Genomic DNA, 14,346 nt, shown 5'->3' on the forward strand with positions numbered 1-14,346 from the left:
GTTTCTTTTGAATTAAGTCAATTAAAATTAAAACATACTTATTCCAAATAAATAATTGCCTCCTGATTGCAATTAGTGAGTCTCTTAGTAACAACACAGTGCAGTCCCTGCTGAAGTTTCAAACTCTGAAACACAACTCAGCTACTTTCCTGCACTGACAACATTTGAAGAAATAGTGGTATTTTATTATACTCCACCTGAATTTAAGACGTTTAAAGGATGCAGAAGAAAGGAACTGCTGCAAACATTTGTCAGATCTGTTTAACACATACCACAGTATCAATATATATAAAAAAGCTGCATAGAACATGCCTTCCACTTACAACCACTGAACTCATCTCCTGTTACAGATTCCAGTATATTCTTTGCATTCATAACAGAAAGGAAGATTTATGTTTTCTAAAACATAACAAATGCTGAGTCCAAGAGGAAGGGAAAAAACATGGTTTGTGTTCTAAAGCAGAGCATCTCTAACCCTATATTTGAATTTCAGGACCAGAATTTTCCAAGAAACCAAACCATAAGGATGGTGGTATACTCACAGCAGGTTTTGAATTCTGGAAAATCTTCAGAGGTAGAGTCAGATCGTCCTTTGCTAATGTCACTAAATATTCTTTAAAAAGTGAATTTGCCAGACCAGGAGACTGATTTTCACAGCGGTGAAGAAAAGGGATCATCCACTGATAAACATTCTTCACGTATTTTTCATCAGAGGACTGGAAAGCACAGCAAGTTACGGAGTGGGTAACATTTTGGTCATCATAACTGAAACAGTCTCTACACCTATCAGAAAATACAGCTGAAGTCTGACCTTCACTACTGCTGCACTGACCACAGTATTATGAAATACTGAAACAGCAAATTATCTGTCTGCTGCCAATGGCATGAGGAGACAAATGATATGAGTAAAACCCTATACTTGATGAAAGTTAAGGTCTCATTGTCTTCCAACAACTAGAGGATGAGAGATTTGCTTGCATCCTCATCAGAGTATCATTACTCTCAGTATGTAAGAATAAGTGCATGAGTTCTTTCCTTTAGAATTTACATATTCTTTGAATATTTAACATCTGATTTTATCTGAAGGTATTTTCTAACCTTTCCATAAAAGACACAGTTCTTCCTGTTCTGAAATGCCATACACAGGCCAAATGCAATGATGATAAACTAGTAAATGCTACAGAGGTGAAATTTTTTTTTGCTAACATTTAATGACCATCAATAGCTGCACTGAAGATCTTTTAGTACGGGCCATTAAAAAAGCAGTTCACAGCTTTTACAAGACTGGTTTTATTAGATTTACTGACACTCAGTTCCATTCCCAGAATATGTAATTTTGTCTTCAATTTTTGTTTTAGCAACAAAACAAAGTAAAAACAAAAAAACAAAAAAACACTGAATGATAGTGTCAGGTTGAATTAAAAATGAAGGTTCCTTAGAAAAAAATCAGACATTATCTCATCTTTATACACATGCAATCTACAGTAACCTTAACTACTACAAATCAGGCTATACTTAATTATCTCCTCAAAATACTTACGTTCTTCATCAACAGTCTTAGCTTTTCAATGTCTTTCATCTCTACTAGTTCCTTCAAAGTCAAGGTTCTATCACCATCAGTCTCATACACTACTGTCTCAAGAGTGATCAGATTGTCACAGAGCACCTGCAGACCAGGGATATTCCTTTCCATGCCAAGACGAACAAGGGATAAAGCACAATCCACCTGGAAAATAATTAAAAATCTGGCTCAGCAACCATATGCCAAAAAATAAGTTCAAGTCCAGTTTACATTCCCATTATGTGTTTATTTTCTTTCACCATTCTCTTTGTTTAATGGGCAATTATAAGTTCCTAGAATATTTTGCTGCCTATATATTCCAATTTGTATTGCTATTCTCAGCTTTATAAAAAAGCACAAAACTAAATTTATCAGTTAAATGACTGAAGTTACACATACATCTCTAAACTAGAGACATGGATTTGAAGGGTGGACTATTCAGTGGATAAGGAATTGGTTGGAAGGTCCCAGCCAAAGGGTTGTGGTTAATGGCACTATGTCCAGGCGGACGCTGGTAACAAGCACTGCCTCCTGGGGTCCATGTTGAGCCCAGAACTCTTTAACATCTTTATCAATGACATCAATGATGGCACTGAGTATACTCCCTGCAAGTTTGACAACAACTCCAAGCTCAGTGGAGTAACTGATACAGCAGAAACAAGGGATGTTGTAGCTTGATAAATAAATTTAAATAAATTAGCTTTAGGGATAATAAAATACCTGAACACATGAGTGATGAACTCTAGTTGCACTGCTTATCAGTGCCACATATCTATACTACATATGGCACAGTATCATGTTACATAATAAAACATGCTTCCTGATACACAGTGCACAACATTCCCTCCCTTTACTTAATTACAGACATCAAATGTAATGGTAAACATATTTATTTGACTAGAAAAGTGCTATTGTCTGCTACGATAAATCAAGTCTATCTATTGGCTTTCTGTTCATTGCTATGAATTAATTATTTAGTCAACTAAATTTCATAGAAAGCAATGGGAAAATAATCACACTAATACCCATTAAGATAGAATTCCAGTGAAGAATACTGAACAGCCGAACAGCCATCATCATTTTTTTACTGCTATTCTCACCTGCATGGCATATTTTTCAATTTCCTGTGCCCTGCTCAAATACCAGTCAGTTACAAGCTCTACTGAAAGCTCAGTAGTCCTGTACTTCAGTAACTCAGGTTGTGATTCATACAGAAATTCGCTTTCATCTTCTAAAGTTGGTTCAACAATTGTCCTTAAAAAAAAGTAAACATATGTTTAAATACATGTTTACTTGCCTTCCCCCCCCCCCCCCCCCCCCCCCCAAATTAGGTTTTCCTAAAATTTCTTGTCATTCTGAAGACAGATATATCAATAATTTAAGAATCAAATGCCAATTACAGTGTTTATTTTTCTCACTGATTATAGATTCCAAACATGAAATGGATCACGAAAGAATCCTACTAAAGACACAGACAAGGTAAACTTCTGCTTTCTATTTTTCACACAAAAAAGCAGCTGCATTATCCATTAATGCTGCTATAATCATGTTATGGATTACAGCTTTCTGTAAGATACTCATCAGAAAATCACAGAGAACTTAATGCTTTTAAGTTAATGCGTTTGGTTTTCCAGCCTCATTAAGAAAGTTCAAAACAGAAATAACTGTGCATGAAACTGAGAAGCAAGTCTCACTTGGTATTTAATACATTTTAAGTAAATAAATATTAGTAAATAAACATTATCTTAAACATATATATCACAAAAAATTCTTCATTGCATTTATGTAAACTTACCTGCAGTCTGCTTTTTCACACCAGTCTTCCTCACGATGTTTCTGTTCATTCCAAGGAATAATTTTCAGTGTTCCTTGCTCATAACTGGTATAACAAAAAATGGAATTCTCCTGTCAATATTGTTTACAAAAATTCTGATGAATTAAACTGACTATACAAGTGTGATTTTGTCTGTAGGATCCTATCCATACAAAAACATATCCTACCTAAGCCATTTATGATGCATACCTCAAATATTTTCTTAATTCAATTCAATCTCAATTCAATTCAACATGATCTCTGTTTACAAACATCTACAGTGAAACATTTCATAAATATTGAAGGAAAAAGCATCTTTGAGATACAAATTAAGAACAACATGAGCTGTTACTAGAATGCCTAGTTATGCCTTGTGATTGTAAGTTAGCTGTTTAGGCAGTGTGAAAATCAGGAAAACCATACCAAGATACACAGAATATAAAAGAAGGAGAAAAATAAGTGCCTTTTAGGCTCTTCTACTTGTAGAGATAAAAAATAAACCACATAGTAACAAAAGATATTAAAGCTACACAGCACTGGAATAGCGAGATTTAAATCTCATTCATTTTCTCCTGATCCCACAAACAGCAACAGTAATACAGCATGGACAACCACTATTCACAAGTTAACTGATTCTTATCCCTCAAAGTGCAGAACTGTAACACAGTATCTTAAAAAGAAATACTTCTCCAATAAACACATCAATTTCACAATGTTGGAGTCAAGCAAGACTATAATTCAGTAACTTCATCTCATTTAGCAATAGTCACTAAATGCATACATACATGCACAAAACAAAACACAGAACTGTCCTCCCTTGTATACACAAACATTTCCCCAATGTCATCTATTCTTTTTTTTCTTACACTATATACTAACAATAATATCCTGTGCTTTATCTGTAATAATTCCAGCCATCCACAAGAAATATGTACAAGATATAGCAATAACTTGGTGTAAACAGGCTTGCAGGCTGCAAAAAGTCAACAGAGGAGTTAAGAAAACTGAAAAACAGCTAATACTTATGTCTTCCCTAAACTTTCACACTTTTCTGTTTTTTGAGGACTAAGCATGCTGCTACCCTTCAATATGAGACATGAAGAATAAGAATAAAAAAGAATACATCAATCCAAGCCTGTACTGCATCACACTGAATGAGTTCTTAATTAAGCAGCTATTTTCTGTATATTTGTCATAGACATGGCGAAATTACATCCTACAATTAAAACTCCAGTCAAGAAAGTAATTTTTAACATTATAATTAGTACAAGAGGATTAGAAACAAAGTTTGCGCAGCTTGCAAAGTTTCGTAATGGACCCAAATGTTAGTGTGCTTCTTTCCTCCCATTATTCTTAACATACTTAAAAACCTGTAGACTCAGCAGTTACATTTCCATACGCAAGCAATAATTACCTACCCAGCATGAAACAAAAACTTCTTTTGCTGGGCTGATGCAATCACCTACCCTTCTCACCAACTCATTTCAGAAAACATTCTGTAACTGCCCTTCCCCATCTAAACAGTTTAAATACAGTCTTCCATCAAAATAACTTCTCCAAAGTCCAACATTAGCTTATAATTTCAACTAACTTTCATTGCTTTCGGAGGAAAAAAAGGAAACGTAGCTTGCTGAGGAATATCTCACTTAGTTTCTACTATCTTTGCTTGACGGTTCCTCCACTTCCCTTTGCCTCACCTCCGAAATCCACCAACTGAAATAGTAATGAGACACTTAACACACTTCTGCCAACCCTACTGAAAATGATGTGATAGAAAAAAATGCAGTAAAGTTTTTGCGAAAGCTTGAACAGATTGACAAATCCTGCGCGGAAGGTTTTTATGAAGTTGTTCACTTTTTTATTCCACTCAAATTAAAGATGATATTTCACTGTTTATACTCCCTATACAGATACTAGTTTTCATCATCTATATGTAAACTGCTAACAAACATACAAAAAAAGCACCTGTGTTCAAAAATGGAAAATCTTAGAAAGAAGCATCATAAAAGTCCACTAAAATATCTAGTTCAGGAATATTTAAGCTGTACATTATAGATTCTTTATAAACTTCAGGTACACATGATGAGGTGTTTACCTGCACCTACTATTTTTTTCCTCTCCTTTTTACATCTGCTGTTGGTCTTTTGCCTTCTACCAAGAACACTCTCCAGTTTCAGCAGAAGCTTCTGCATGAATGAAACCTGCAGATGCCCACAGACGTCAGTTTCTGAAGTGAAATTACTTAACTTCTTAGGTTTTTCATAGATGTTTATTAGCAGATCTCAGTCTCATCTTTCTTTCCCTTCTCACAGCAGAAGAATAGTAATCACCATTAACTGTATTTTCTAGATGCATAAGGAAACCAACGTTTAAAAAGAAAACAAACTCCTACATAGATACAAAATATCTTATCCCTATAGAATTAAGCAGTTATGTCAGTTTTAACACAGACAAATCTCTTTCCAAGTGGAGTTCACAATACACTGACCCACAAATGAACTGCTTATTTCGTTCACTGCCTCAACAATGCCAGAAAATTCACAACTCCCTCCTGGCCCCTATCTAATTGTGTCCAACCATCCTTACTTTCTGCTATCAATCTAAAAGGTTTAGAAAATCCCTTTGTATTTCAGTTTAAACACAAGGATTGGAATAAAACGGTCTTGACACTAATAAATAATAGGAGATCCCAGTAGTAATTGTCAAGAAACACTTAAAGAGCTATATTTATCACTACATTTATCAGAAGTTTGGTTTCTTTTCCCAAAACGGTACTTAGATTTTAGCACAGACCTGCTTTTCCCCCCTCAATTTTTTTTGTATCAGTAACTGTAATGTCACCATCAGAAATATAGCTATAAAACTCAAAAACAAACAACAGCTGCTATCAATCACAATAGTGTAAGCTGAGAAAGATTTTGGGAATCCAAATGCATCCTGAAAACTCAAAAGCATTCAGTGCAAATGAAACTGAGGAGGAAGAGCTGGGGAAGGGAACAAGCTTATGCTATGAGACAGGGCTTCCATTTTTCTACCATTACTTTGTTTGCAATACATACACAGCAAATTCAGCACCACTGAGACGCGTCAGAACGACTGCACAGAATACATAAATCTGACAGGTTCGAAAGTGAATTCAGCATGCACAAGTAGTCTGCTGAATGTGGAACACAGAGCCTATTTTATCACATCCATCATCCACTCTCTCTGCTTGTGCTAAGCAACTTCACACCTTTGCTCTAGAAACTGAAATTCCAGAGGTCAGAGACAGTGCTTAATTTAGAGTGAAACAGCAGTGTGCACTCATCCAAAAATCAAGGTACTGGAATCGAACACTGTAGTAACTAAGGCAAGCATCCCTCTCTTTCAATTAAAAGAAACCATCACATGTCCCAAAACTAATTTCATTCAAACATTATCTGAGATTCTGTTTGGTTGGTTTTGCGGATCATTCTTCTGGTTGCTTTTTCTCTTCTGAGTAACTGTTTCCCCTATTCTTTCCCTTTCTCTACATCCTTTTCAACAGTAGAATAAACATAATTATAGGTCAGTAAACTGACAGATTATGGAGATATTCAACTCTATTTCCTCAAAAAGAGCTGACTTCTCCCTGTATTGCTCTTTCCACTCTATTGTCTGTGTTTGCTTGGCAATTCATTTCATTCTTTGCCTTGACAAAAGAGACCCATGCTATTGCATCCGGTATCCTATCAAATGCATTTATTCAAACCTACAGATTATTTTTCTCTCCAAGGACAGGTTTTCAAAAGAGGAATGTCTAATTTAGTTTTTAAGGTCAGAGTCCAATTCTTTCTATTACTAATAGCAACTTTGAGTGTGGTTTTTTGTTGTTATTTTTTTTCCCCAAGGATTTCAATCAGCAGGCCTGTCTCAAAGACTCATCTAATTGAAGATTAGTAATTAAAAAAAAAAAAAAAAAAACCCTAAAATTTGTGCAAACTGAATTCAGACTTGAAATCAAAAATCACTCTTACATACTTGAGAACAGTATCTTTTTACTAAAAAACATGTACTTTTTTTTTAATATAGGGGGACATAGGAGCAACCCCTTCCCTTGTCTGATGGCAGTACTGGACCTGGTGCATGCCAAGGTGCAATGGGAAAAATCAATTCTTGTTTCTGCTGTTCTGCAGTCCTTATGAAACAGTTTTATGATGTTACAGTTCTGTAACTGAGGATGAACCACCATAGAATCATAGAATAGAATTACCCAGTTTGGAAAAGACCTCAAAGATCATCAAGTCCAACCACAGCCTAACCATAGTACCCTAACTCTAACAACCCTCTGCTAAATCACCATAGCAGATGACACCAAGTTGGGAGGTGCTGTCAATCTGCCTGAGGGTAGGGAGGCCTTTTAGAGGGATCGGGATAAGCTGGATTACTGAGTTGAGGTGAATGGGATGAAGTTCAATAAGGCCAAGCGCCGGGTTCTGCACTTTGGCCACAATAACCCCACGCAGAGAAAAGGGACCTGGAGGTATTGGGTGATAGTTGGCTGAACATGAGGCAACAGTGTGCCCAGTTGGCCAAGAGGGCCAATGGCAGCCTGACCTGCTTTAGAAATAGTGTGATCAGCAGGAGCAGAGAGGTAATTATCCACCTGTACTCAACACCGATGAACCCACACCTTGAGTAATGTGTTCAGTTTTCGGCCCCTCATTACAAGAAAGACCCTGGAGCGTGTTCAAAGAAGGGCAATGAAACTAGTGGGGGGTCTGGAACATAAATCTTAGAAGGAGTGGCTGAGGGAGCAGAGATTGTTTAGTCTGGAGAAGAGGAGGCTCAGGGGAGACCTCATTGCACTCTACAACTTCCTGAAAGGAAGCTGTGATGAAGAGGGACTTGGCCACTTTTCCCAGGCAACAAACAGGACCTGAGGAAACGGCAGCAAGTTGTACCAGAGGAGGTTTAGATTAGACAGAAGGAGAAACTTTTTCTCTCAGAGTGGTCAGGCACTGGAATGGCTGTCCAGGGAGGTGGAGGAGTCACCATCCCTGGCAGTGTTCAAGAGACATCTGGATGAGGAACTACAAGATCTGCTTTAGTAGCTTGTGGTAGCAGTGGTGACGGGAGCACAGTTGGACTAGATGATCTTGTATGTTCTTTCCAACCTTGTGATTCTAGGATTCTATAAGAAATGCATCCCAGATATGTCACCATAAACAGACATGACATACATATCTACATTTTTCATACTGCATGTAAAACTGGGCTAGTTCAGTAACAAATTACTAATGGCAATTATACAACTGAATACATATATTTAGGGTTTACAACTATTCAATTTACTATATGACACATTTTGAAGAGGTGGGAAGGAGAGTGACTCATTTTCCATAAATGGCTGTAAGACATGAAATTCACCAGCTGTGGAATACAGCTGCTGTTTAAAACAAAGTGCCAAAAGCACCATTTTTGGAGAATTGATCCACATTAAATAGTGGAAAAGGTATCCCAGCTTTTGGCTACCACAGTTGACTGCGTTTCAGAACCCCTACCATGCACATTTCAATGACAGGTCTTCCAAATCAACTTAGCAACCAGAGAAAAGTCTTCTTTTTGATTCTGCATGAACAGATCAAACTAGTTTTTAATGATATAGTTATCTTCTTATGTAACCTAGGAAAAGAAGAAATTTTTTACACTTAAATTACCTGGACAGAATAACCTAAACAACCGAAATGCCAATCAACACTATTCAGTCACAATTTAGGAGACTGCTGTGTTGGTTTTTTTTATGTATACAGTGAAAATGTAAGGCAACCACTTTCACAAAATCTAAATGGGCTACCTTAAAGACACAGATGAACTCCCAGTCTTGCCACCACACTGTGAAAATACATTTATAAAAATGTACATTTATAAATAAATACATTTATAAAAGTGTTATGATTATTTGTGTAAGAAATTCTGTCCATAGAAAAGCTACAAGCAAGACCAGATCAGCAATATAATTTGACAGAATAACATAGGAGGCAAGCCAAGGTACAGTTCAGCAACACACATGCAGTAGATTGACATGGTAAACAAAGACAGGATAAGCTAGGCATAAACATCACAGAAACACAGCAAAATCAGAACTGCAGTTCAGCTCGCACTCTATAGAAAGATAAGAGAAAACTGCTCCTGGGTTCCCCCAAAACTATCTCCTTGATGAAGACACCAAGTCCCCTCAGGCTTTTAAAAGTGCTCAGATCCCTAAACATCTTGACGCTCTTCTGCTAACTTCACTCTGGTTCACCAAAATATTTCTTGGTTATCCAGTATTCTAGATGCAGCTGAATGAGTGCAGTAGTCTGCTCCACCTTCTGGGTATGCTCTTGTTCAAGCAGGCCATGTTGCTTCTGGCCTTAGCTTCCAGGACATGCTTCTGGCTCATGACTTGCTTGTGCTCATCAGGACCTCCTGGTCCTTTGCAGGAGAGCTTCTCTCCTGTCAGTCTACAGCTTTCACTGTTCCAAAGGTTTCTTCATTCACAGGAACAGAAGTCTGCATTTCCTTCAGGATGCTCAGGTCACTGTGAACAGCAGCTCTGGTCACATATAGCAGCTCCTCTTAAACTTCCCACCTTCCTTGTCAACAGTTCATGCTCCCCTTGGCCTCTTCATGGCTTTAAGTTCCTACTTCCATATTCAAAAACCGTTTAAGACTAATACTACTTACAATACTTTCAACCAGCAAACTTTCAGCAACATCCAACTAGCCAAATTCAACCAACCCTGCAGCTGCCCAGATCCCTACAAAGGCCACTTTTAAGAACTTCATTTCCTCCAAACTACTTTTTACATACATCACAAGAACCTTCTCTTTTCCTACCAGAAATCAATGCAAAGAGGAGCATGAACATACAGAGTCATGAAAATGTAATTATACCCTCAAAACATGCTTTTCTAATTTTAAGTCGACAGTAAGATTAGAGATTTTAAAATTCATACTTGAGATTAATACCAATTACACTGATGCTCTTCTTCAGAACCATTGTGTTTTCTTCTTGCATAAGTTTTCTCTGACTGTACTGCTAAAGAAATGAATAAAAGCAAAAACAAAACTGACTATGGGATTAATCCTCTTAACATAAACACATCTGAACTAAACTAAAAGGCAGTTCAGCAGAAGAAACTAATAGCTCATAACTGGGAGTATACGTTTGACAGTTCATAGGCATTCAGTTATCAAATCAATTATATACACAAGAAAAAAGACTAAGCTCGGTCACTGAAACACTGCAGTGCAACAGGCAGTAACTAAAAACCAAGTTCAGGAGAAGGTATCATAATGCAAAGATAAAGGGAAAACCACTTAAAAGTCTCCCAGTTTAATTATGTTTTTGTTTATAGATGTTTATCTGATTTTAAAAGCTTCATCTGAAGTTTTAAAAAAATATTTCCACACCTATTCCAGTACAAATGGAGTTTTTTCAGAACTCTCCAATAAAAATTCACTATAAGCCAGGACTGAAACCCAGTATTTAAGAAGTTAAAGAGTAAAAAAGCAGAAGCATACAGAAGTCACCGATTTAAAGTGAAGGCTTTTTCATACTGCTGCAGTGTGCAAAGTTACTGATATTGAGGAAACCTCACATTCGAATTTCCCAAATTCTGTGAGTTTAAAGGTGAACTGTAATGCTGCAATATAACAGTTAAACGTAATAAAAGGATAAAGAAATTAAAACAAAAAGACTCTGGTTATGTGTTTATAATAGAGGTAAAGCATTATTTCCCTCTGAGATTACCTTTAAAAATCTGAGGGAAACAATCTTAACCATAAACTAGCTGTCATTTTTAAAAGAGAGATCAACTCCTCTGAATACCTAAAATTCTATGATCTTCACTCTAGTTGTCTTAAAAGATACAGATGACGTACCTAATGAACCTTTGTGAAGGAGCCTGAATACCCATGACCCAGCACAGATTCAGGAACCATCATTATAAAAGAAGCTGACAAATAATTATAACAAATGGAAGGAGTAATAATATATTATGATCATCATAACTCTGCAAAAATACATTCGTAAACACCATCATCTACTACTTTTTTTCCTCTTTGCTACACCGACTTCTGTGCTTCAAAGTTTTTGGGACACCAGACTTCAAGTGCCATCCTAATGTAGACAGTGTGGCAGGGGAGATTCAGGCTGTACATTAGGAAACATTACTTCTAAAGGGTGGTGAGGAACTGGAATGCACTGCTCAGGGAGGTGGTGGAGTCACCAATCCTGGGGGTGTTCAAGGAGTGACTGGATATTGTGTTGAGGGACATGGTTTAGTGGGAGCTAGTGGTAATAGGTGAATGGTTGGACTTAAAGTCTTTCCCAACCCTGGTGATTCTGTGATTCTATGATAAATCATAACAATTCAGAAAAGCCTTCCTTCCTGCCTCCTCATATATCTTATTAAAACAACAGAGAAAATTCAGAATCCATCTTCTCTGTTTTATAAACATCGCAACAATTTATCTTTATGATCTGTTACTTTAATAAAAGCATAAAACAAGGGCTTTTACACACTGAACATGTTCCTAATATTAACAAAATGACTAAAAGGATGCCAGCAAATATTAGGTATCAAGAAAACAACACTAACTTCCACTCAGAAAAAGTTTTTATAAACATTATAAACTGGGAAAGATATCACAGGAGTGACTATGTGAATAAAACCTCTTCTACATAGCAAATTACCCAGAAAGCACTGTTTAAACTTCCAAATGAAAGATGCAACTACAATGCTGGAAGGCTCCAACAACAACCTCTAATCTACTCAAAAGAACTATCCTTCTGAAGTATGAGTTCAAAGTCCTATGGCAAAAATCTAAAAAAATGAAACCTCACTAATTCTATGTGGGCACTGAGCAATACACTTCAAAACTAATTCTGTAATCGAAGCATTTGAAAGAAACAACCTAGAAGCAAAAATTTCTTTTAAATAATACTGAGAACAGTAGAATGATGTTCAAGACTCTCTTGTGAAGGTTTAAGTTAATAGCCAACATGAAACTGACAGTAAACTACATTTTATACTCAAAGGAAAGTCGGATTAAAGCCCTTTCCTAATTCTTCCTTTGAGAGAGTAAGAGTCCGTGACAAGAAAATTCATGATTTTGAAGTTACTGACTACTTAAGGATTATACAATATTTAAAAACAAATTCAGAAGAATACAATGTTTATATTCCATCCAGGAAAAAGCAAACAAAGAAAGAAACCACTTCCATTATTATCTGTTAATTTTGCATGTTCATGGAAAACACTTACAGACCTCTACTCACATCAGTGAAAATTTGGATCAGAAGCTGCAGGTTAAGAGTCTGTGCTTATGGGTAATGTAGATAAGAACATCTAAATTCCTTACTTTCGAGTAAATCACCCCAAAAGACAAAAAGTTTGCACAAATGGCACAAAGTAAAACAGCTAATGAAGATTTGCACAGGAGACAAAGCTAATTCCTTGATTCCAGGCAATGACTTAGAGAAGATCATCATATATGCAAACCAATTTATGTGTAACATTTAAGTTAATATCCACTAATGTGTTCTTACCAAGCCTCAGGCAACAAGAAAGCATATTCATGTGGTGAAGTAGTCTCTGGAAAATTGGAGAGAATTGCTTGTCTGTGTGGAAGTAAAGCTGATCCATGGAAAGTAAACAAGATTTCCAGGGCTCTGACATTGCTTTCCTAAACATAAAAAACAATAAACTGCAGAAGACTGATACAGACTGAAACAGAGCAAGTAATGCAAGTTTAAGTCATATAATGAACCCTTGACTTCAAAATTTTCTTCCTCAATAAAGAAAATTTGTTGAGTGTCCCCACATTTACTTATTTACAATCAAACAAAAACATCTTCCGCATAAACTTCCATTGAGATTCAACTACTTTCAATGGAACAAATAAACACCTAAACCAAAGAAGCAATAATGAAAAAAATTAAGAAAATGTTAATACCCGAGCATAAGTTCTTGCTGAAAGCACAATATTTTGATTTCTGAACTTCTTGAAGAATTCACCATCATAGTGCTGTTCAGCTGAATGGGGACCACCAAGGATTTCCTACAAACAAAAAAAAAACAAAAAAAAACAATAATTAAAAAATTACAGACCCGATTTTATACAAGATTTGCAACAGCACCCAAAACCATATACATCATACCACAAATAAACATAAACTACACCTGGAAAAAAACATGGTGGAGGCTTGCTTTCTTTTAGTTTGTTTTTGATTACTTTTATTTGTTGGTTTTAATTTATCTCAGTATGGAAAAAAATGCATTTCTGATTGATAAGCTAAGACAATTCTCTGCTCTATTCTAAATAAAGTTTCTACAGCATTAGTTACAAGGGGATGCAGTAAAAATCAACCTTCGTACTATCAACTGCAAAATTAAATTTAAAAAAAAAAATAAAATACAGATTTCCATTCCAAAAAGTTTTGTCTCTGTAACTCAAGAAAAGAAAAAGAGGAGAAGGAGATGAGAATCAGAATTAGACTGACTTATTACTTAGCCTGACTGATGCAGTTTCAAAGCAAGTGATCCTGTACTACATTCCACATCTCATACATTTGTATATTATTCCCTATCCTCAAAATTGTTTTATTATTTAAGATGCATCAGATTTCCCCTGACATTTTACTTTAATGACACACTCACGTAAATGCCAAGTCCTCTTAATAGCAACTAACATACACTTTTAACTAAACAATTGTTGCTCCAAAAAAAAAAAAAAAAAAAGGGGGGGGGGGAGGGAAATAGGCTGTTTCGCTGGCAAATGGACACAATATGTTCAAAGCATGCCCAACCATGCCTCAAAGTTAAAAGCTAGCCATCTGCAACCTTGAAGCAGGAAAAATACACTAGCTTGAATAGAAAACAGCTCACATTTCTCAAGTGAGAGACTGCTATATTTCAAGGAGACTATAAACAGTAATACTACAACATATAACAAAAAAAATATG

General features: G+C 36.1%; 1 protein-coding gene across 2 annotated transcripts in view; it reads right to left on the reverse strand.

The window, feature by feature from the left end:
- NBAS (NBAS subunit of NRZ tethering complex) overlaps window positions 1-14,346 on the reverse strand; it is a 142,349-nt gene that overhangs the window by 98,021 nt on the left and 29,982 nt on the right. For both annotated transcript variants that reach the window (XM_015859432.2, XM_015859433.2), the window contains exons 20-25: window positions 13,338-13,442; window positions 12,931-13,067; window positions 3,357-3,440; window positions 2,662-2,815; window positions 1,541-1,726; window positions 543-716 (exon numbers count right to left, since the gene is read on the reverse strand). In XM_015859432.2, coding sequence (XP_015714918.1) covers window positions 543-716; window positions 1,541-1,726; window positions 2,662-2,815; window positions 3,357-3,440; window positions 12,931-13,067; window positions 13,338-13,442 — 840 coding nt within the window. The remainder of the gene's footprint in view (window positions 1-542; window positions 717-1,540; window positions 1,727-2,661; window positions 2,816-3,356; window positions 3,441-12,930; window positions 13,068-13,337; window positions 13,443-14,346) is intronic.

The sequence above is a fragment of the Coturnix japonica genome, chromosome 3 (assembly GCF_001577835.2).
Source record: "Coturnix japonica isolate 7356 chromosome 3, Coturnix japonica 2.1, whole genome shotgun sequence".
NCBI lineage: Eukaryota > Metazoa > Chordata > Aves > Galliformes > Phasianidae > Coturnix > Coturnix japonica.